Genomic DNA, 24,154 nt, shown 5'->3' on the forward strand with positions numbered 1-24,154 from the left:
GTGTGGTGGGGGGCCCTATTGAGCCAGTTTGCCTAGGGCATCAGTTGACCTAAGGCCACTCCTGCACCTACTCAGCATGGTTTCAGACCTGCCCATAGTACCATTACAGCCCTCCTCTGCTTCACAAACACAGAAAACAGTCTAAAAAATGAAGGCCTACAGGTGTCAATTCTTTTTTTAGGATATGTCCAAAGCATTTGACACAGTCTCACATCAAATCCTGCTAAAAAACTAAACCAATATCACCAATCAAATTCCACTCTTACCTGGTTGCAAAGCTACTTAACTGACAGGTACCAAGCTGTGAAATGGGAAAATTCTCTCTCTCCTCAGTCCCACAGGGTTCTATCTTAGGACCACTACTATTCACAGTCTTCACAAATGACCTCCATACCTCCACACAGCATGCATCTATCATTCAGTATGCAGATGACACTACCTTAATCTGTGCTGCACAAAACATTCCCACCCTCCTGCAAACAACTCAACTAGCATTCTCTGATGTTGAAAACTACCTTACCAAAGCCCAACTTATCCTCAATCCAAAGAAAACTCAGCTTATGATTATAACCAGTTCTACAAAAACACTGATAACAGTCAATTCACTATCTACTCCAAAAATGCTACTCCAATCGCACCAGTGGCACAGGCTAAGCTATTGGGAATAACCATAGACTCCCACCTAAAATTTGATAGTCATCTCAACTTAACTATTAAAAAAGTACATGCCAAACTGGGATCACTCTACCATATCAAATAATTTCTTACCAACAACACAGGATCAGCCATTGCTCGCTCCCAACTTCTATCCACCCTACTCTATGCATCTCCCATTCTGACTAATCTCAACAAAACTGAACTAAGCAAAATGGAAGCCTGCTATACCAGAATTGCCTGCTTTGCTGCAAATTGCTCATATAAAACTCATCACTGTACTGCTTTGAGACAGCTCCACTGGTTTGAACTGCCCAACCTCCTAACCTACAATCAGCTCTGCCTCTGTCATTCAATCTATTACCTCCCCAATAAGTGTCCCGCCCTCAAAAACCTAGTATAACATCACTCAGCCAAAAGGCCTTTTAGACCATCAAGCAAACTACTACTAGAAGTCACCAACAGCTACAACAGCTTTGGAGATGCGCTATATAGTAGTTCAGTGGCTAAAAAATGGAACTCTGTCCCTACTAGCATTCAAAACACATCATCCAAAGCCCCCTTTAAAGACCTCATCAGGCAACATCTCAAGCAAAGTTGGCAGTGCCATGATTGCTGCCCAGGCTAGTGAAAGCGGATAAGGTACACATACTAAATCTACAGTACTTGATAATAGTTTTCACTCTTACTCACAAACACTGACTAATGTACAATGTATGTACTGTACCTGTGTACTATGCATGTATTCTACCTATGTTCCAAATTTCAGCTGTACACCACAAATCTATTAATTACCTTTATTTTTAAATTAATATTTTTTTGTTTGTTCTTTCCACTGTAACTGCTGATGTGCCGCATACCACTGTAAAAACATGTCTTTTGTAATTTGTGTGTATACTGATCATGTCTAAATAACTAAATGTATCTGTAATTTTTCTTTGTGGAGCTTTTCTCCCCAGGCCTCTGCTGAAAAAGGGCCTTTTTGGCTCAGTCAGACACCCCCGGTTAACAAATGCAAAATAAAAATAAATAAATAAATCATATGCGTGTATACAAAAATGCATATATTTTCCAATTTTGCAACAGTAATCAAGCTGTTATCATATTCAGTAGGCTTAATCCACTTTTTAACCTCATTCATATGCTACATGAAGTTAAAACTTCACTGATTTTACTCATGAAAGTTTGTGGAATTTCCCTGGAGCATGCATTATTGACAATATTATAGAATATGTCTCAATATGATAAATGGACAGGATGCAGCCCAAACCATTAAATAAATCTTTTCACACTCAACTCAATGATCTAGACATTTTCTGATCCACAAGATGTTTCCACAATGTGATTTATTTCAGCATCCCAAGCCTCTGACTAGTCATATGACCTAAAATCAAAATGCATTCACTACATCAACTATCTAAAATTGAACCTTGTGAATTTTAGTCATATATTCACACAGGAAAATATGAACAATACTAGAGAAGGGATCACAGGGACCACAAGAGTTCTAGTCACATACACCTTTGAGCAGACACACAAAGTCCCTGCCTCCTTAATCAAGTAAAACATGATAACCTATGTGTGATATTACATATTCTATCCACTCATCAACACAAGCCTTAAAGACAGGATAAAAACAGTACTTTGCTTGACTGCAGCAGTAACTTATAAAAAAGGCTGGGGATATGTTGAATTAGGAACCTATCCCTCCATGGTGTCTTGTTTATTTGTTGGTGTAAATTTATATCTCTAATATGGGTGTTTGTATGGCCACTGATTTTTGCAAATAGGACTGGATCTTTCATGACTCAAAAACCAAGACACAGGTCACCAAGGAGCAGCTGGTAATCTATGGAGTATAAGGAAAATTGTGCTAATCTATCAGTATATTTAAAGGATATGACACAAGCTGGAACAACCAGTAAAGCAGAAGGAGAACCCGCTTTTACGAATGTCCTTTTAGAAGTCTTTTCAAAAGTTTTAAATTTTATTCTTTGAAAAGACTTCTAAAAGGTTTTTACATCGGTGCGGAGGGTTCATTCTACTGGCTTACTGTTCAACAATGCTGTGTTTTATTTTGACTGCAGTATATTTAAAGGATACAAGGCCTTTCACTTTTTAGTTAAAAAACATTGATCCCTTTCCATTTGAATTTATACACCCCAAAGGGGGCATTAAATTCTAGCTCTTTTATAACATCAAAGAGTCAGAAAGTTCTTATGTGGTTTTACAACAGAACCGCATTCAACATGCAGTTCACACAATGACTTCAGTCTGCTCTCCTTCAGATGCTTTGAATGTTTGAGTAGGCATTACACAAACTATATCCAGTTTTAAATCTAAACAGTGCACTTCAGTTATTAATATTAAGCTCTTCGCCACAGAGTTCCAAATGATTCTGTATTTTTATCTGATATACTATTTATTCTATGCAATTAAAGACAGAGGAGCCATTTTATTACTACATATGGTAAGACCTAGGAGTCTACATGTGGAACCATGTCTTAAGTTGAACATAAATGTCACCCAATCCATGCGTAACAACATTAACTAGGATCAGAAGAGTTTCCTGTATTACAAGGAACCCCAGAGTCTGAAAATGCCTTCCTCAGCCACCAGAGGGTGATGAGGATTAGCTTTGGGCTTATTTCCTTGAACTTTTTTATTTCAGTATGGAATAAGCAGAAACTGCATGAAAGCATATAGGAATCTCCCGTGTCATGGAATGCTTCACTGCAGCAAGAAGAACAGGGGAGAACCACATTCCTGGGAATGTCAGCCTCCAGACTGACCTACTTCTATAACACCCAAACTAGATATGGCCTCTGAGGCTTAGTTTAGGAGAGGACCAAAGGAGGGGCTCAGAGGATCTACCAACTCATGCACTTCTCCTCGGATGTCAATTGCTGATAGATGATGTCCATGTCTATGGCTCACTGCTCAATACAAAACACCTCTTTGCACAGAGGGATATAGTCAAATCCCACCATTTTCTGTTTACATACAACATGACAGAATGGATTTCTGAAAGAATGAAGGATGGAAGAAGAAGAAAAGTACAGTTGTGCACACTTACTATAAATGTAGATGTTCGAGTGTATTCACTGTTGCAGTCATCACACTTGGGTTATCTGCCTGCAGGTAGCCCTCAGTTGGCCCGAATGCCAGACTCTTAGGATGTCTGTGTGGGATGCTGTCGCTTCTTCTATGACATCAGGTCGTCAGGGGTATAAAACAGGCAGCCGACGCCATTACATCAGTTTTTCTTGCCCCAAATGTCTGGAGCCCCCAAATAGGAAGCTAGTATATGGTGGGGAACACCACCAGTAAAAAGTAAATACCAATGCCATTAAAAATAGCTATAGAGATGAGAGGTAGAAAGATAGAGAAAAGCAGTGGGGTGGAGGGAGGGAAACTAGGACTGCAACAGTGAATACACTCAAACATCTACATTTATGGTAAGTGTACACAACTGTACTATGTTCTTCATGTTTCACTGTTGCAGTCATCACACTTGGGTTGATTCTCAAAGCTGAGGAAGGGTGGAGGCAGTTAAAAAGTGTTAGGGCTGGCTAGCAGGCCTTGTAAGACTGCTGTAGCAAATCCAGCTCTGGATTTAGAGAAAATAGGTAAATGGTAATACTTGCTGAAGGTGTGCACAGAACTCCAGGTTGCAGCTTCCAGAATGTCCCTGGTAGGGACTCCCCTGAGAAATGCTGTAGAGGTGTAAGTAGCCCTAGTGGAATGTGGTCTGATCCCCTGTGGGGTTGGTTTTCTATGGTGCTTGCAGGAGAAATGGATGCAGTACGCAATTCATTTAGAAATGGTTTGTTTTGAAATAGCTTTGCCCTCTGCCTCTGTAGCAAAGCTGACTAGCAGCTGGTCAGATTTTCTGAAAGGTTTAATCCTGTCAAGGTAGAACCTGAGTTGTCTGTGCACGTCCAAGGAGTGCAGGATCCTTTCCCCCTTTATTCTGAGTGTTTGGGAAGAAGGTTGGCAAATGGATGGATTGGTTTAGAGCCACACTGGACACCACCTTAGGCATAAAGGACGAGTTAGTCCTGAGGGAAACCCTGTCAGCATGGAAAATAATGAAGGGTTCCACAGCCATTAGTGTCTATAACTCAGACACTCTTCTTGTTGAAGTAATGGCTAAAAGCAAAGCTGTTTTCCAAGAGAGGAATTTTAACTCCACTGAGGCAGCAGGTTCAAAAGGGAGAAGCATGAGCTTTTCCAGTATAAAGTTAAGGTCCCAGGCAGGGGCGGGTGCTCTCCTAGGGGGCCTAAGGTTATTATCCCCTCTCAGGAACTGTTTGATGAGAGGGTGAGAAAATAGAGGTGGCCTAGTATTATAATGAGCTGAGATGGCAGAGGCATGAATCTTAATGGAGGAGAAGGATAGGCCTCTGTGGAGTAGCTCTGCTAGGTAATCCAGGATTAGGGGTAAGGAGGGCACAGCTGTGTCTTTTCTTTGAGAATGGTTCCAACAGCAATATCTTTTCCACTTTTCAGCATAGGATTTCCTAGTACTGGGCCTTCTGGCTTCAAGAATGACGTCCAGCACCTGTTTGCTGAGGGTTGCTGGTGGTGTATTCATGGGATAAGCCAGGCTGCAAGGTTTAGGGTTTGCAACTGCGGATGTAAGATCTGTCCCTCCTGTTGAGACAGCAGAATAGGATTTTGGTGAAGGTGCCAGGGTGGCACTGCTGTCAGACTGCATAAGAGTGGGTACCACTGCTGGTGTGGTCAATCTGGGGCAATAAGGATTGCCCTTGGCCTGTCCTGTTTTATCTTGAGTAGTACTTTTGAGAGGAGAGGCAGAGGGGGAAAGGCATAAATAGAGAGGTTTTCCAATTGGAAGGATAGGGCATCCACCTTCCAGGCCCTGCTGTGAGTGTTCCTGGTGCAAAATTTGCTCAGCTGGTGGTTCTCGGGGGAGGCAAAGAGGTCCAACTCTGGTGTCTCCCACCTCTGGGTTAGAAGGTTGAAGGTGCTGGGCTCCAATTTCCACTCGTGTGGGTCTAGGAGATTTCTGCTTAAGTCATCTGCCAGTAAATTTTGTTTGTCTGGCAGGAACTGAGCTTGTAGATGCACTTGGTTGCTCAAGGCTGTGTTACACAGGGCCATGGCTAACCTGCAGAGTGGGTAAGAATGGGTTCCCCCCTGATTGTTTATGTACCACATAACTGCGGTGTTGTCTGATTTTATAAGCAGTTGTCCTGGAAGGATTAGGTATTTGAAGGCTGCCAGAGCATTCTGTACAGCTAGCATCTCCTTTAGATTGATGTGCAGGAGAATTTGGCCTGGGCTTCAGTGGCCCTGAATGCCTTTGCCTGCCATGTGAGCCCCCCATGCATAGTCTGATGCATCTGTTGTCAAGGTTTGGGCAGCGAGGGGTTGAGTGAAAAGCAGTCCCTTGTTGTGGTAGCATGCTTCAGCCCACCAAAGGAACTCAGCCCTTAGACAAGGTATGACTGGAATGACTGTTTCCAGGTCCTGATAATGTTGGCACCAAAGTCTTTTTAAGTACCATTGAAGTTTCCTCATATGCAGACTTGCATATGGAATTAGAAGGATACATGAGGCCATGAGCCCTAGGGCTTGCAGTATTTTCCTTCCCAATAGCTGGGTTCTGGTGGCCATTTGTTTGAAGTAGTCTGCCAGATACATCTGTTTTTCTGAAGTGAGAAACGCCATCTGGGAAGTTGTGTCCAAGCTTGCTCCCAGGAATACAATCTTTTGACTGGGCACCAATTGTGATTTCTTTTCATTGATGGTGTACCCCAATGAAGTGAAAAGGCTTTTTACAAATGCCAGGTGCTGAAGTAGCAATTCCTGACTGTCCGCCTGAATCAGGCAATTGTCCAAGTATGGGAAAATTTGGATATTTCTCTGCCTCCAGTATGCAAGGGCTGGAGCCAGGCACTTTGTGAATACTCTGAGTGCAGTAGATAAGCCAAAGGGAAGTGCTGAGAACTGATAGTGCATAGAGCCTGCCCTAAAGCGTAGATATTTTCTGCATGGCTCCCTTATGGAGATGTGCAGATAAGCTTCTTTTAAGTCTAGAGTGACTAACCAGGCATCCTTGGTTAGCACAGGGAGAAGCTGTTGCAGGGTAAGTATCTTGAATTTTGGGACAACCAGAAAGGTGTTGAGAGTTGATAGATCCAGGATTGGGCGGCAAGAGCCCTCTTTTCTGGGCATCAGGAAAAGAAGTAGAAACCCTGCCCCCTTTGTTCTTCTGGAACAGGTTGAATAGCTCTGATATTGAGCAGGGAAAATACTTGCTTTTGAACCTCTGCCCACTGGTTTGGAGGAAGGTCTGGAAACCCACTTGGGGTTGGCAGCGTATGGAAGTAGAATCTGTATCCCTGGGATACAATGTTTAGGACCCATCTGTCCTGAGTAACAGACGTCCAGTTTTTTGCATGAAGGACAAGCTTTCCTCCTAGGGGCACAATTAATTGGGCAGGGCTGGGAAGGATAACTGAAAAGTCATTGTGAATTTTTTCCATAAGGGGTGGCTTACCACTCCCTGTCTTTGAGGTGGGGGCACTCCATTGTTTAGATCCCTGCATAACCTGAGACTGTAGTCTGGGAGGCCTGTTTACCCTGGGTTTGGTCTGAGAAGGCCTGGAAGGGGCTGGAAAGGACCAGTTTTTAGGAGGCTAATGCCTACTGAATCTAGGAGGCTGCACTTGTAAGAATTCTTTGACAGTTTGCATAGATTTAGCTTTTTCTTCCATATTTTTAAGAACCTCTTCTGCTTTGGTGCCAGATAAACAGTCCTTATTTTTAAAGGATCATCTAGTAATTTGGATTTGACATGATCTGGCAAAGTTTGTTCCTTCAGCCAAGCATGTCTTCTCAGTACAGACCCAGTGACTGCAGCCCTGCAAGATGCTTCCAGGGCATCAAAGCCACACTGCAAAGTATGCTTACAAACATGGTTTGCAAAATGCATTAGCTCTTGTAAATATTTATTTTCTGCACAATCTGGAAGTAACACCATTTTGTGTTTAATTAGTTCCATAATATGCTGCTGGTAGTTCAACATGTGAAGCTGGCAATTCAATGCCCTAATGGCAGGAGTTGCAGAGGTATATACCTTCTTACCCCATTTGTCTAAAGCTCTGGAATCCCTGTCTGAAGGGGTAGGGATTTCGGCTGTAGTAGCCTTAATACCTTTAGGTCCCTGGGAAATGGTCTCTGGATCTGCAGTAGGATTCTTGAAGAGAAATATGTGAGAATCAGGTACTCTGTAGTACCTGTCAGATTTCCTAGGGGCCAGGGGTAAAGTATCTGGAGTAAGACTGGATTCCATAAAAGCATCATCTACAACATCCAGGACAGAGGTTATAGCTAGAGGCCTGTGCTGAAGCAACTCTAAAAATTCTCTGAGTTTCCTTTTGGACTGAGGGTAGTCCTGGCATTCCCAGTGGAAATGCTCTCTTAAAGTATGCAAGATTTCACCAAAAGAAAAATCCTCTGGAGGAGAGGCAGAGGGAATGGATTCCTCTGCATATGAATCTTCATAGGTTGATAAAGGCATGTCTTGATAATCAGAAGGGTCAGAGTCATCAGACTCCTGGACTGTAGAATCAGAATGAAACTCAATTCTTTGGCTCTTAGCAGGGGAAGGCTGGTTTCCCCTAATAAGGGTTAACCATTTTAAGCATTTGTTTTTGTGGCATGGGAGCTTGAGCATGCACTTTGGTCATCGGTTTCCTAGGTGTAGTGTGTACTCTGGGCCTCAGAAACTCAGTAGTTTTAGCTAAAAACGAAGTTGTCAGTTTAATTTGAACATTGGTAGGTCAGAATACACCCTCAGAAGCTGGTGCCTGCACAGCGGCTCCGGACCCATTCAAGTTAAAGACATCAACAGGTCCCATAGTCGAAGAAGCATCTCATGGCATACCGGACTCCGAATGGGTCTCAGCAGAGGCCTGCAAATCTGTAGAAGCAGTCATTAGGGGCTGCAAAATCGCCTCACTGAGTACCGGCAGACTGGCGACTAGCTTAACGGAAGTGCCGTCGGCAGTTTTGGACCTATGCGGCCTGTCTTTATCTTTACGTTTTTTTTCGGAAGGTCAGCAGTCGGATGGCTTATGGAAGCCATTTCAGAATACGGAGAACGAGAGCAAAATATTTAGCAACAAAGATAGCCCGATGATGAATGGTTCAGGTGTTAAACAAGGCACAAATCCTACAGTGAGGGACGTCATGGTCTGGGCCTAAACAGGTGAAGCAGTAAAAATGAAAATCTCTGTGAGGTATTTGCTTTCCACAGGCAAGACAATTGTTAACTTTTTCTGACATTGGTTAAAGCAAGAAAAGAGGATCCCCAATGGGGTACTTAGCTTTAGAAGACTTCAGGATTGAAACTCGAAAATGAAAATTTCAGGAAGCAGACGACCGGCACTTGTGAACTGCTTCTGCTTCGGGCTCCTCCTCGGCAAGAAAGACTGATGTAATGGTGATGGCTGCCTGTTTTATACCCCTGACGACCTGATGTTATGGAAGAAGCGACAGCATCAGATGCAGAAATCCTAAGACTCTGGTATTCGGGCCGACTGAGGGCTACCTGCAGACAGATAATCCAAGTGTGATGACTGCAACAGTGAAACACAAAGAACATCCTTTTCTCCAAGGTCCCTAGAGTCCAGGCAACTACCCATAGCTCCAAATGGCTGTTGCAGAGGTCTCTTTCCAAAGTGGACCACAGCCCTTGAAATACATGGGAGCTAAAGTGAGTTGTTGGATATGTGACAGGTTCAGCTGCAGGAACGGGAGAGCCACCAAATGGTTGGTGGAAACTGTTCACCACTCTGAGGTATGGTGACAGGGTTTTAAGCCCAGTAGAAGCAAAGTGAATATGGTGACTCTACAGCCAACGAATTTACAAAACACAGCAATATCCTCATGCTCAAGCATAGAAATAGTAGGAGTAGGAGGGTTCAGGTCTCAAATGTGTGCTGAATGCTCACCCAGGACATCGAGGCAAGATTTTAGGGGTTCTCTCTCTCTTCCTCCTCTCACTTTCTCTCTCCAGCCAAGAATGGCAAGCACTCAAATGTTTATCTCCATGCCACTGGAAGTTATGAGAGAGTCAGAACGGGCTGGTATTTGATAACCATAGGAACAATTACTGCTTTGATATTTAGGCTAGTGAATGCAGGATTTTACTGACAGTAGCAAGAATGAAGGTCTACTTTTTGAGTGGGTGGAAAAAGCACTGAAGGAGGTTCTGGGAAAAAGCATGCTTATATACCTGGCCTGTTATGCAACTATGTGTAACAGTGGAGTTCAGAGCCATAATCATGGCAGGATGAATGTGGAGATTGTCCCTGGTGCAAGCTGTCAGACGGTGCTTCTAGCAGATGCTGATGGTGCAAGAGTATAGAACCGCCAATGATGTATGCAGATGCAATGATACCCTGGCTTCATAAAAACATGTCAATGCTCTATTTTCAGTCATGGCTGAAATCCTTTGTGTGTGTGTGTAGTAAGCTGCTGTTTGTTTTATCAAGTAGCATGATACAGTAACAGGACAGGACAGGGGCTTTTTTTTCTTGTCATTTGGTCAACAACTTTGAGAAGACTTTTTTTGCTCCTCACTGGGGGAGGAGCCAGTCTGGCAATCTGGACAGGGTGCCAGGAGAGCTAGCTGGTTCTGCTGCAGTTGCATGGTTATCACCAAACATGAGACTGTACAAAAATATTGTCAAAAATAAGTGATGGAGAAGATGTACCCAACCAATGCCTAATGAAGAAGAGTCCTCAAAGTTTCTTATATTACTTTGTTCAAATTGTTCATCCTGCAAATATACTTATTAAATAAACTCTGCTCAAGTCTGTGACCAAAACCAGTAATCAATAATAAAAATGGTCTGCAAATATGATTTTTGTTCTTAATTTTCATTCACCATGTTAATTTTTGGTGAGAAAGAAAGATTATGGATTTGTTTGCAGTATTAAAGAGATCTGTATCACAACAGTTCCAAAGTGAACTAAACAAGAAATTATAGCATGAGATTATGTATTTGACTTTAAGTGAAATCCACAATGGTGTAAAGAAAATAATCAATGCTATGTGGAGAAACTGTTAATTAGCATTACTTCTAATTGTCTGCTAAATGGGGTGTGGCCAAGGATGAACACAGGATAGCAGCAGATTTCTTCAGCTCCACCAATTTCATTACACTGACAGGAATTAATTACTTAAAAAATTAATTTTTGAAGTAATTTTCTTTCTAAATATGTTTGTTTTATATAGTTCTTGAACTATATCTAAAAAAGAAAGGAAATTTTAACAATATTCCTGTCAGAAATCACTTTGGAAATTTTCCTGTCAGTTTATCAGTCTGAAATGAGTTCCAGTAAGACAAATTCTCAAGACTCCAGCATCAAGAAAGAACTTCAGTCTCTGATAATTATAATCCAGCAACTTACTGCTACGATGGATAAAATGGATACTAAAATAGATACCTTCATAGAAAAAACTACAAAACAAATAGACTTGTTACATATAGACCTGCAACAACAGAAGATCCAGATGACAGACAGAAGAAGCTGTGAATGACATGGAAAATACAATCCAAGAAGAGGAAATCAACATTGAGTTTCTGCTGAAACAAAATACACATTTACAAACAGAGCTGGATGACCTGGAAAATAGATCTAGGCACAATAACATTAAGATTTTTGGACTGCCAGAAAATATTGAAGGTAACAATATTACTTCTTTTTTAACAACATGGCTCCCTAAAACTTTAGACTTACCAGAAGCATTCTCTTTTGGTATCGAAAGAGCACATAGATCTATAGCTAATACTAACTCTAACAAAAACTATCCTAGATCAATTATAGTTAGATTTCTATCATCTTTTGATAAAGAGATGGTTCTTAAATCTGCTTGGGCTAAAGCTCCTGTTAAGATTAATGAGACAACTGTGCGTTTTGACAATGACTATTCTTCCTTGGTAATAGCTAAACGAAAAGTTTTTCTGCCACTAATAAGGGATCTTAAAAAAGCACAGTTTAAAACATACCTTCTGTTTCCTGCCAAGCTAAAAATCTTCCTTCCTGATGGTCCTAAAATTTTGATGACTTAGACTCTGCTTTACTGTTTATCAAAAAATAAGATTTTGGATAAAATAGAGGAAATGGAATGGGCTAGTCCTTCATTAAAGAGACTGGCAACTGAAACCGTGGAAGACTTCAGAGAAGAAGAAGAGACTAAAAACAAATGATTTGTTCTATGTTTTTTTTTTCTCTCATCATTTTACTTCATTATTAATCTTTTTAAATATAGTTCCTGCATTTCCAGAAAGCCACAAATATTCTGAAAAGATTTAATCAAAGTTATTCTCTGTGTGCAAAGAAATGTTTTGTTACATAACCAGTCAAAATATCTGAGGAACTAATAACAAGCTATTATTCAATTTGTTTCTCTTTCTGAAAAAGGTAAGGTCAGTAATTTGATACATTTTTCTCCTTTTCTTCTTTTCTTTGTTTAAACAATGACATTCTATTTAGATTATGTAGTGGGTAAAGGGTGGGGAGGGCAGGGAGAGAAGAGTAATGAAAATATGATAAATGGAATAATAACATATTTATTCCTTGTAAAAGTTATATGTTCTTCAAATGCTATTCCTAATTATACTTTCTTGATTATACTGCTTATGCTTGTTTGTAAATAATCTGTCATGCTTTAACTAATAATAATTAGAACTAAATAATAGTAAACAATATGTTTTATTTTTAACTCTATTAATATAAACAGTAAGTAATATTCCATTGTATATACTTCTTATAGCTTTCTCTTACATTTTTTATTTCTGCTTTACACTCTTTTATTTTCTACTCTTTTTCTTTTCTTTATTCTTTCTCTTTATTTTTTTTCATATTAATATATAGAAATGCTTTTGATCATATAGACACAGTAAATAATAAGATTTGCATAAAAATTGAGTTGGGACAAAAATATTGAGTTTTATTACTTATTAATAACTTTGGGCTTAATTTCACTTACATAGAGGCTGTAATAACCTGTAAAATACATCGCGAAGGTTTTGTCATGTTTAGATGCATTTACACTGCTAAATGAATGTGTGTCACTAGTTTTTAACAAGTTTCCCACCAAAACGTTAAGGGAGACAATCTGGGATGTGGGCTACCTCATGAACAGTGTCCTCGAGTTGTTTTAAAAGCTTCAACTCTCAGAATTCTCACAGAGAAGCTGAAAGCAGTCAATTTGACCTTTGACCCAGATATCACACTGACACATCGCAGATTCAGGAAGAACACTCTACCAGGAAGTAGAACTGATGCAAATGCGACTATGTGAAGGAAAATGAACTCTTTAACATTTAAATGTGAGTTATTTTATATAATTACTTAAATATCTATGTTATAATTCATAAAATATGTCAGTTATGATTTTAAATGATGTAGTTTCTTGTAGTAAGTAAATGTCTTATTTTAGAAGGCACAGAAAATGAAACATGTATTCAAGTGTTTTTGAAAATCTACTTGACTGCAGCATACTAATCTGTGTTAAAAATGTATGTTCCAAACATATACATTACTATAACTCATTTAATTCATCTGATTGACAAGCATAAATAACTTTATAACTCTATTCTGGAAGAAATTGTCATGTGATATATTTTAAAGCAGTAGTATAGACATACAAAATACAGATGGCTTTTTTTTACAATAATGCAAGTGTTTCTGAGAATTTGCATAACTACGCAGTATGATTTATAACAATTTCTATAAATATAATATTTTATTCTATTGACAATAATGAGTATAAGTAAAATGCTCATATACAAGCAATTCAAGTTTTTTTTGGAAGCTGTTGACTGCATTTACATGACAGAAAATAGATGCATCTTAATATATGTAATGCCTGAACCATATTAGCCAAAGTTTTTGATTTAAATGAATGTTAGAACTTATTTTTACATACTTTGAATAAATTAATATGTAAATATGCCTTCCTTTTTTTTTTTTTTTTTTTTTTTCTCTCTCTCTTTCTTTCACTCTCTCTCCCTCTTTCACGTCTTTTATTTCTCTCTCTCCTCTTGGTTCCTAATATCAAGATTATTTGAATGCTATTTGAATACAAGTGTATTATATTACATAGATGTATATAGTAGTATGAATAGTTTTTAAAAAAAAGTTTATTTTAGTTTATATGATGCTGTTTTATCAAATGTGTAGTCTTGTCTTGCTAGATAATTGAATTGAAAGCTGTTAATTTAAGTTAAATATAACCAGTATTAAATTGATAAGGTGGTAGCTGAGGTACTGCTGCTTAGGGTAGGGGTTAACTTGAGTGGTAAATACTACTCTAAGTTGGAGTTTTAACTCCAGGCTGGATGCAAGGTTTAATCCTTACATTATTTTCACTTGTTCATTGTTATATGTATATAGTTCTGACATCCACAATATATTTTGTACACTCATTGTCACTACAAACAAAATTGAATCCTATACAAAATCCCATAAGAGATTCAATAAATACAGCTATATTTAAAGGTACACCTAAAGGAGGAGATGTAACATTACTTATGTTGTTAATTGTTATTTTGATCATAAGATTCTTAAGTTTTAAAAATGCCAAATGACATCTTTAAAAGGAATTTCTTTAAACATTAATGGATTGAATAATCCATGTAAAAGGGCAAGCCTAATAAGATACATTAATTTACACAAGGCCAACTTAGTCTTCCTGCAAGAAACCCATCTCTTGAAAAAAGATATTGATAAACTAGCCACAAACAAATATACAGTATTGGTTAGTTCAGAGCACACTCAGAAAAAGAGGAGTGGCTATTTTATGGAATAAAAGTATGCCCATTCCTAAAACCATTAAGTCTTATCAGGATGACAAAGGAATGTTTTGTATGGTTACAATACAAATTAATGGGAAGACTTACACTTTAATTAATGTATATTGGATACCTGGAATTGGTATTAATACAGTGAAACATCATCTTGATAAGATCATATCATTATCTATAGGAGATATTATTTTAGCTGGTGACTTTAATTGTATACTACATGAAAGTGATACTACCACTATAGGAAAAAGAACAATTACATCTAATGCAAAACATTTAAATGATTTTGCTAATTCTTATCATTTGAATGATATTAATAATCAGATAGATTTAAAATCATTACCATACACCTTTTTCTAACAGATACAAAACTTATTCAAAAATAGATAGGGTCTTTATTTCTAACCAGATGGTAACAGATTTAATTAATTCCAAAATCATTTCATGTCCTATATCTGATCATAATTCAATTGTTTTTGAATTCATGATAAAAATACTCATAATGTTCAGATCAAAAGGATACCAGCATACTTAACTCAACTAAAAGACTATAAAGAATATATACTTTCAGAAGTAAAACATTTTTAGACATAAATAATACTCCTGAAGTCTCCATTGTCTATGTTTGGGATGCCTTAAAATCATATCTATATGGACAAAGTATCAGATGGTATAATAATAAAAGGAAATCTTGAGATAAGGAATTGTTAGATATTCAAAGTAAATTAGACTTTTATAAACATAATAATAAAGAAAATATTATGGACAAGAAAGTTATTGAAGAAATAAACAAACTAAATGAGAAATACAAAGAAATTTTAACTCATAAAGTTAAAATAACTTTAGAGAAATACAAGTTTTTGTCTTATTCAATAAGCCCCAAATACTTACATAGACTTAAAATAAAACAAAAGGTTGAATAAACAAAACCATATCAAAGAAATCTTTTCTCTAAGGAAAAGAAGAATGTTTCTAGTATACCAGAAATACTAGATGAATTTAGAAATCACTTTCACAAAATTAACCATAATAACATTAACATGGAACCTAAAGATAAAATAAAGGAGTTTATAACCACAAACATGAATAAAAAGCTTAATAAACAACAGATTAAACTATTGGACAAAAGTATTTCATATACAGAGGTTATTACACAAATAAATAAGCTTAAATCAAACAAAGCACCGGGTAATGATGGTATTATACCAGAGATATATAAAATCCTTTCTAAAAGTACATATTCATTAATACATAAGGTTTTTATTTTGGCCCAAACTGAGTTAATACCCCCCCCATCTTGGCAATATACATTTATTTCACCAATTTTAAAACCTAATAAAGATCCAACTAGATGTACTTCATATCGCCCATCTTATTACTTAATGTTGATTATAAAATGTTTATGAGTATTTTTGCTGATAGATTGAAGACAATCATCCCGGCATTATAGATATAGATCAGACAGGCTTCATTGTAAATAGAAATACTTTTGATAATATAAGAAGAACTTTAACATTAATTGATTTTGCAAATAGGAAAAAGAAAGATTTAACACTTCTTAGTCTTGATATAAGTTCAGCATTTGATTCAGTAAGTTGGGACTATCTGTTTACCTTACTGAAGTGCACAAACTTCTCAGATGCATTTGTAAATCTAATTGAGCATTTATACAAAGGAACATTGGCTTATTTTAAGGTAGGAACATATGTTTCACAAAAATACCCATTTTAAAGGTACAAAACAAGGATGTCCACTTTCTCCACTATTATTCACTTTAGTAATGGAGCCTTGGGCTAATTTGATCAGAAACAGTACTGACATAGAGGGTTTTGAAATAGATGAAAATACAACATCCAAAATTCAACTTTTGCAGATAATGTTCTAATTACATCAGCAGGATCTAATTCTTCTATGCAGTCTCTATTTGATAAAATGATGAATTTTAAAAGTATTTCTGGTTTAATATTCAATGAAGAAAAACTAAAATACTACCTATATATACACAAAAAATATTCTCATTAGTGATTTTACTAAATATGTACCCAATTCAGGTCAGATAACTTATTTAGGTATAATACTATCTAAAGATATTAAATCTATTATATATAATAATTATAATACCTGTTTTCTTAATATACAAAATCTTTTAATACCTGGAATAATATGTTTTTTACTATGGAGGAGAGACTTACAATTATTAAAATGATAATATTCCCCAAGATTTTATACTTAATACAATCAATAATACTTCCACCTACAAAAATAATTATCAAGAAACTGAATACACTAATGTTAAATTTCCTATGGGCACCTAATAGACCTAGGATTGCATTAAAGAAACATACTAATAGCTGGTCTCAAGGGGTATTTCTTTTCCAGACTTTAATTTATATACTATCTCTTCTATTGTAAAAGTTATTACTTTATTAATAGATCAGTCATATGTCGCAAAATGGAAAGATTATTGGGAGCTAATTAGTATGCACTTCATGAAAATCTCCTCAACACATAAAAATATGATTGTAAATAACTCCATGTTATGGTTACTAAAGGAATTTTGTACTTCACCTATTACACCTAAACATATGGTTTGTTACCCATTAAATATTATTATTAGCTATCGTAACTTTATATTCTTGCACCCTAAATATAGGGAATGGAATTTTATTATATTCCCTATAATGTATACTCAGGGTATGCTTTTGTTATCTACTTCTGAAGGAACTCATTTAGCTATAGATAATGATCTAAAGTACTGGTATCAGTTGATATCTGATAATAAAGTTAAAAATCTAGATTTCTTAAAACAAGAATTTGATCTAAGAGAAACTTACTGGTTAGAGGTTCAGACCTTTAGACAACATCTCATTGATAAAATAGATCTAATGTCTATAACAGTTAAAGAATCTATTCCAACACTGATTGATTACTTGATATTAAATTTACAACATAAAGTTTCTGATAAAGGTAAACTTTCATACATACATAAAATTATCAGACAAGAAACTTTTACAGTGTAGATACATACTGGAATTATTTCACTTCTATTAATGGGGACCCACCAAATCAACAAGATAAACAATATATATTGGAATCTGCCTATAGAACTACGTCTTCCATTGTCTGGAGACTTTATACATGGAAATTTTTACATAGATCTTTTTATACACCTTTGATGATGAATAAAATAAATAATAAAGATAATCTATGTAAGAGATGTAATGTAGAAATTAATGTTGACTGGGCTCATATGTTTTATGACTGTATAAAATTGAAAGAATACTGGAAGTCAATTAATGAATTTTTGCAGGCTCTTTTTACAGATAATTTCATTATTTCTAAATCTCTTATATTATTCAACACACCTGTACCTCAAAGTGTTAAAAAGGTTAAGCTTCCCTTGTTATGGTCTAGTCTAGCAGTGGCTGGGAAAATAATAACCAGAAATTGGATTTCAGATACACCTCCTTCGTTCAATGAATTTAAAAATGTTATGAATATAGTGTGCCATATGGAAATAAACACAATTAGGTCAAGAACAACTAGAAAAACATCTTATTATATTGTATGGGATAATTTACAAAATTTGTTAAAAAAATCCTAATTTCAATAGCATGGTATTTTAGTTTAATTAATTGATCTGATTGTAGTGGATGTCTTTGTAAATACTTTAGTTGTTTTGTTGAATGTTATAATAATATCTATTTTTAATTACTTGTATAAAATTGTTATGATATTTCTCTTGTATGTTAAAACAAAAAACCTGTTTTGAAAAAAAAAATTGTTTGCTAAATGATGTGATCTGTAGAAAGGAGTCAGAACACTGGTGGTGCATAATGGTTTGACAGCGTACAGACCCATATCAGTACTGAAACAAGACAGCCTCATTTAAAGTAGCATCTGATATAATCAATTATAAAAGGAGTGCTTCCAAGTACATGATTGGCTTTGAAGGTTATAGCAGTGAGGACAGCTGCGTCCAGCTAAAGTAAATGTGCTATTTAGCAAAGTGAGCAGGAAGGGATGGTAATTTTAAGGAAACAGCTCTTCAGTATCATCAAACAACCCTGTGAATAATAACTTACAAATATCCCTACCATTTTCTGGGGTGTATTACATTGTGAAATTGCAACTCTTACTGCAGTTGAAAAGACTTCTGGTAACAAGTGCTCAAGACAGTCTGAAGCCATGACTGAGGAAAGCAACAAAAAATATTAGGAAGCTAAACAGAATGCACTATAATGATCCAAATACACAGAAATGTAGTTAAAAACAAAATGAAATCATAGGGTGACGTAAATAAATTGTAGAAAATGATACCATAACTGTAACTATAAACACCCTTGGGGCATAACAACACCAGCCAAGGAATTCACATCTATATGGCAGCAATTCAATAAACACCCTAAAAGATTACCTAGCAGTTAAATGGTTCCCCTAATGCAAGGTACAGCAATCTTACAATATAAAAGTATCAGCTGTGGGGGGGTTGCAAGGAAACTAGCTGTTCACTCTGCAAAAACATGTTGAAACTTTAATGGTAATGTTCATCATTAGTTGCTTTTGTTTTCAGAATCACAGTTTGATTTGTGAAGTGTCAGGACACAGGGTAACAGGTTTCCAGCTGCGTCTCTTTTCTTCCCAACACATGTTCACAACTGGGATTTCAACTTAACTATGGGACTAAAGTGCCACACATAATTGTGAACTGGTCCTCCTGTCACTTGCATACTTAACTGGAAGGCAGAAAATGGTAGCCTCTGCATCCTGAACATACTAGTTACAGGTTGTGGTATGACTAAAGTATGAAAATGCAGGGGATACTCTTGTAGCCATTATTTGGTGAACAGCATTCCTCTCAACTGTCCAGATGTTTGCCTCATATTTTTATTCTGCTATTTCTAAAATGTGTGCTTTTTTGGCAAATAACTGAGAACTGAAATCACTAAATAATAACATACATTTGAGTTTCAGACTTAATTTCTTCAAAAAATGTACGCCAACACAAATTCTGTTAGTCTAACAATATTCTAAGTTCATAGCAGATATATTTAAAATATGTCCCTACTCTGGGGCTTTTATTCTACCATTATTTTAGGCTTTGTGCAGATTTCTTGTGCTACAAATTTGAGAGGTATGGTGAACAGTCGATCATTTGGTTTACAACCAAGACAGGTATAATACAGATTTATTCCTGTAATATACACTGAATGAATCACTGATTTCACCTAAGAAGACATTGTTGTGTTATTTTTTACTTTTTAAATGCACCACTTATTGTTTAATGTTCTGTTATATTATAGGCTTCTGAACTGCTGGAGAATGAAACTTGTTTTATAACAAAAACAAGAAAAATTAGATTTGAACTGATGCCTGACCATGGAAAGTTGCTTGATGGTCTACACTTAAAAAGGTCAGTTAGAATCATTCACATAGAAAATGACATTAAAATTACAACCTACTTCTGTCTACAGCAACCTGAGAGCTTACTATACAACAGATTAGAAACTTCTTGTTAGAACTGGAGTCTATTGCACATTGTAAACTTCGATGAAAATTATATATCTTGGAGGAATTCTAGAAGGAGGAAGGCAAATCCTTAACAATCCTCTTTGTTAACATAAACATAATTTACAGTCACTGTTATCTAAATATACCATCAGTGGCTGTGATAGCCTGCTCACACCCCACCTAAGGTTGCCCTCCCCCACTCAATACTCAGTCTTATCCTCCAGCATGATGTCTGTCTATCCAGAGCCATAGATGGTAACATAGCCGGCCTTAGGCATAGGCCAACCAGGCGGCAGCCTAGGGCGCCGCTCTAGTAGGGGCACTTTTCCAATATTTATTTGGTGTAGGTAGACCAGGATGGAGGCACCGGGTGGTGTGGTGTGGTGGGGGGTACAGTGGAGCCCTTTTGCCTAGGGCACCAGTTGACCTAAGGCTGCTACTGGATGGTAACAACTACAGCCAGCGACCCCCTCCGCTTAGGATGGGCACCTCCATCCTCCCTTGTATGCGCCATAAAGTATCTGAGATGCTATAAAACTTGGGTCACCTGGAGTGTGTTTAGGTCTTTATCTCTTTATGCCACCAGAGAGGGTGATGAGGTATGTGTTTGAAAGTGTGTGTTAAGAGTGTATAAAGTGCATGTTAGGGATGTTTGGTATGCTCTGTATGAAACCTGTGAGAGGTGGGTGTTGTTCAGGAAAGGTGTCTGGGAAACTCTGTCTCAATCAGCAATTACCCTAAGGGAAGTGTAGTTTCACACATGGTTATACATGTTCATTTTTGGGTGGGTGGGGGCTACTCCACATTAAAAAGATGTTTAATGTGTGGCTTTGTGAATTTGCTTGTGTGGATGTTGAATACTGTAGGGGGGAATTTGTTTATGCTAATGTGTGGACATGCTTGTGTTTTCAATAGGTTATTATGTCGATTAGCAGACTACTTGATAACGATTGTCTGCTGATGTGTTTTTGATGAGCTGGTAATCACCCAGCTTGTTTTTGACACATCAGACTTAATCCAACAAATAAATTAAATCCCAAGTTTTCACTACACAACAGATTTGCAATGCAGCCTGCTATTTCCCAGTGAGGGATAACACCTGTACATCTAACCCCTTTGACTGAGACTTGTTAAAATGGTTTCAAAGGCTAATTAACTTGCTTTACTGGAGAAAACACACATGCAAAACAATACTAATAAATTTAACATAAAACAATAACACAACTTCATGGCAAATGATGTTTGAAAATTAGAGACAGACAGAAGCTGCTACATCCTTCCTAAAATATACTGTAGAAAACAAATATTACAAAAATAAATAAATAATTAAAAGTAGAAATCAGATAAACAGGTCTGTATGAAACTATGGACCACAAACCTACACTGGATATAAAAAGTGTACACACCCCTGTTAAAATGCCAGGTTTCTGTGATATAAAAAATGAGACCACAATAAATCATTTCAAAACTTTCCCCACCTTTAATGTGACCTATACCCTGTAAAATTCAGTTGAAAAACAAACAAATCTGTCAGGGGAAAAATATAAAAAAATAAAAAATGTACAATAAGCTGGTTGTATAAGTGTGCACACCCTTAAACTAATACTTTGTTGAAGCACCTTTTGCTTTAATTACAACATTCAGTTTTCTCGAGTACACACCTGCCATCAATTAAAGAGACTCTGATTAACCCCAAATAAAGTTCAACTGCCCTAGTAGTATTTTTCTGACATTTACTCAGTTGCCTGCTACAGCAAAAGCCATGGTTCGCAGAGAGCTTACAAAGCTTCAAAAGGATCTCATTGTTGAAAGGTATCAGTCAGGAGAAGTGTACAAAAAATTTCCACAGCACTGAATATACCATGGAACACAGTGAAGACAGTCCTCAAAAAGTGGAGAAAATATGGGCCAACAGTGACTTTGCAAAGAACTGGACATCCCTCCAAAATTGATGAAAAGACAAGACAAAAATTGGACAGGGAGGCTGCCAAGAGACCTACAGCAACGCTAAAGGAGATGCAGGAATTTCTGGCAAGTACTGGTTGTGTACTACATGTGACAACAATCGCCCATATTCTCTATATGTCTGGTCTATGGGGTAGGGTTGCATGATGGAAGCCTTTTCTTACACAGAAAAACATCCAGTCCCAAGTAAAATTTGCAAAACAATACAGCAAGTCTTCCAAAAGTATGTGGGAAAATGTGTCATGGTCTGATGAGCTCAAGGTTGAACTTTCTGGCCACAATTCCAAAAGGTACGTTTGGTGCAAAAACAACACTTTGCATCACCAAATGAACACCATCCCCACAGTGAAGCATGGTGGTGGCAGTATCATACTTTGGGGTTGCTTTTCTTCAGCTAGAACTGGGACTTTAGTCAAGGTGGAGGGAATTATGAACAGTTCCAAATACCAGTCAATGCTGGCCCAAAACCTTCAGGTGTCTGCTAGAAAGCTAAAGATGAAGAGGAATGTCACCTTTCAACACGACAATGATCCCATGCATATATCCAAATCAACAAAAGAATGGTTTCACCAGAAGAAAATTAAAGTTTTGGAATGGCCCAGCCAGAGCCCAGACCTAAATTCAATAGAAAATCTGTGGGGTGACCTGAAGAGGGCTGTGCACAAGACATGTCTTCACAATCTGACAGATTTGGAACACTTTTGCAAGGAAGAGTGGGCAAATATTGCCAAGTCAAGATGTGCCATGCTGATAGACTCCTACCCAAGAAGACTGAATGCTGTAATTAAATCAAAAGGTACTTCAACAAAGTATTAGTTTAAGGGTGTGCACACTTATGCAACCAGCTTATTGTACATTTTTTATATTTTTCCCCCAGATTTGTTTGTTTTTCAATTGGATTGTACAGTTTATAGGTCACATTAAAGGTGGGAAATGTTTTGAAATGATTTATTGTGGTCTCATTTTTTATAAAACAAAAATGGCATATTAAATGGGTGTGTACACTTTCTATAGCCACAGTATTTGCAAGTTTAGGAGTTACACATTACTAAATAAGGAAATGGAATAAAAAGTATATACCCATCTATAACACTTTGATTCCAGTAGCCAAATGCAATACTAGTTTAATACATTTAAGTTTCTAGAGGCAACAAAATATTAAAACTATTACCTGAAAGTAGAAGAAAGCTTGTCCGAACCAGTAGTGCATAATAGTAACCTGTGCTGCATCGTAGTCCAAGTTAGTCCAGATAAACTGTGTCATAACGTTTTGAATTAGGAGACAGAATACTAGAACTGGTAAGTTATGAGGTCTGAAGAGCAAGGCCGCCAAAAGGACTAGACCACTATAAACTTCCCATAATCCCACACTCCTTGTCTTGCTGTCTGTGGAGATGACCTGGGATTTTAGTAAGTCCTTTGTTCCAGTGAACAAAATACCAAGAACAAAAACATAGACAAAACGAGCTTCAATAACACCCCTGAAAAATAAAGTATACCGTGGTTATAGAAAAACTACAATGTTGTAGGAAAATGAAAGGAAAATCATGTAAAATTCATTAAACAGGAACACAATAAAATATGACAAGGTTATGAATTTATTTCATTTACTGTATTTAGCAGGCAGGTCATATAAAAGTCAAGGGAACCCTTCTCAGTCATGACATACTTAATGAGAATTAAAAGTTAAATATTACATCAATATTATATAGTAATGCACAGCTATGAAAATACAGTAAGATACAATAAGAAGCACTTAGTAGACATGCATAAAGAACAGTATAGTGCAAAAACTCAAACAAGTGTATGTACATATACATAAGTATTTTATACACACATACACATCTATCTATCTATATATATGGGTCTATATTACTTCAGCAAAAATTCAGTTCAGTGAACGGCATTTTCGGTTCACTTACACTGAACATGCTGTTCATCGAACTGTCCTTACTGAGATCGCGGTACAGAATTTGCCCTTGTTAGTATACATAATTAGCAGGGGTGCCCCCCCCCCCCCACCACCACAAGACTGGATTTTCATGAATGTCATTTCCGATGAAATGCTGTTCGCTGAAGTGATATAAACCCATACATACATATATATATATATATATATATATATATATATATATATATATATATATATATATATATATATACACTGTATA

The 24,154-nt window shown here is 37.0% G+C and overlaps 1 protein-coding gene across 1 annotated transcript in view; it reads right to left on the reverse strand.

The window, feature by feature from the left end:
- The window catches only part of PIGG (phosphatidylinositol glycan anchor biosynthesis class G), a 2,654,828-nt gene that overhangs the window by 325,763 nt on the left and 2,304,911 nt on the right, over nt 1–24,154 (reverse strand). The window contains exon 11 of the mRNA XM_044060932.1: nt 23,155–23,464. Within this exon, the coding sequence (XP_043916867.1) occupies nt 23,155–23,464 (310 nt within the window). The remainder of the gene's footprint in view (nt 1–23,154; nt 23,465–24,154) is intronic.

Source organism: Protopterus annectens, chromosome 2.part0 (assembly GCF_019279795.1).
Source record: "Protopterus annectens isolate FY-2018-M chromosome 2.part0, PAN1.0, whole genome shotgun sequence".
Taxonomy (NCBI): Eukaryota; Metazoa; Chordata; order Ceratodontiformes; family Protopteridae; genus Protopterus; species Protopterus annectens.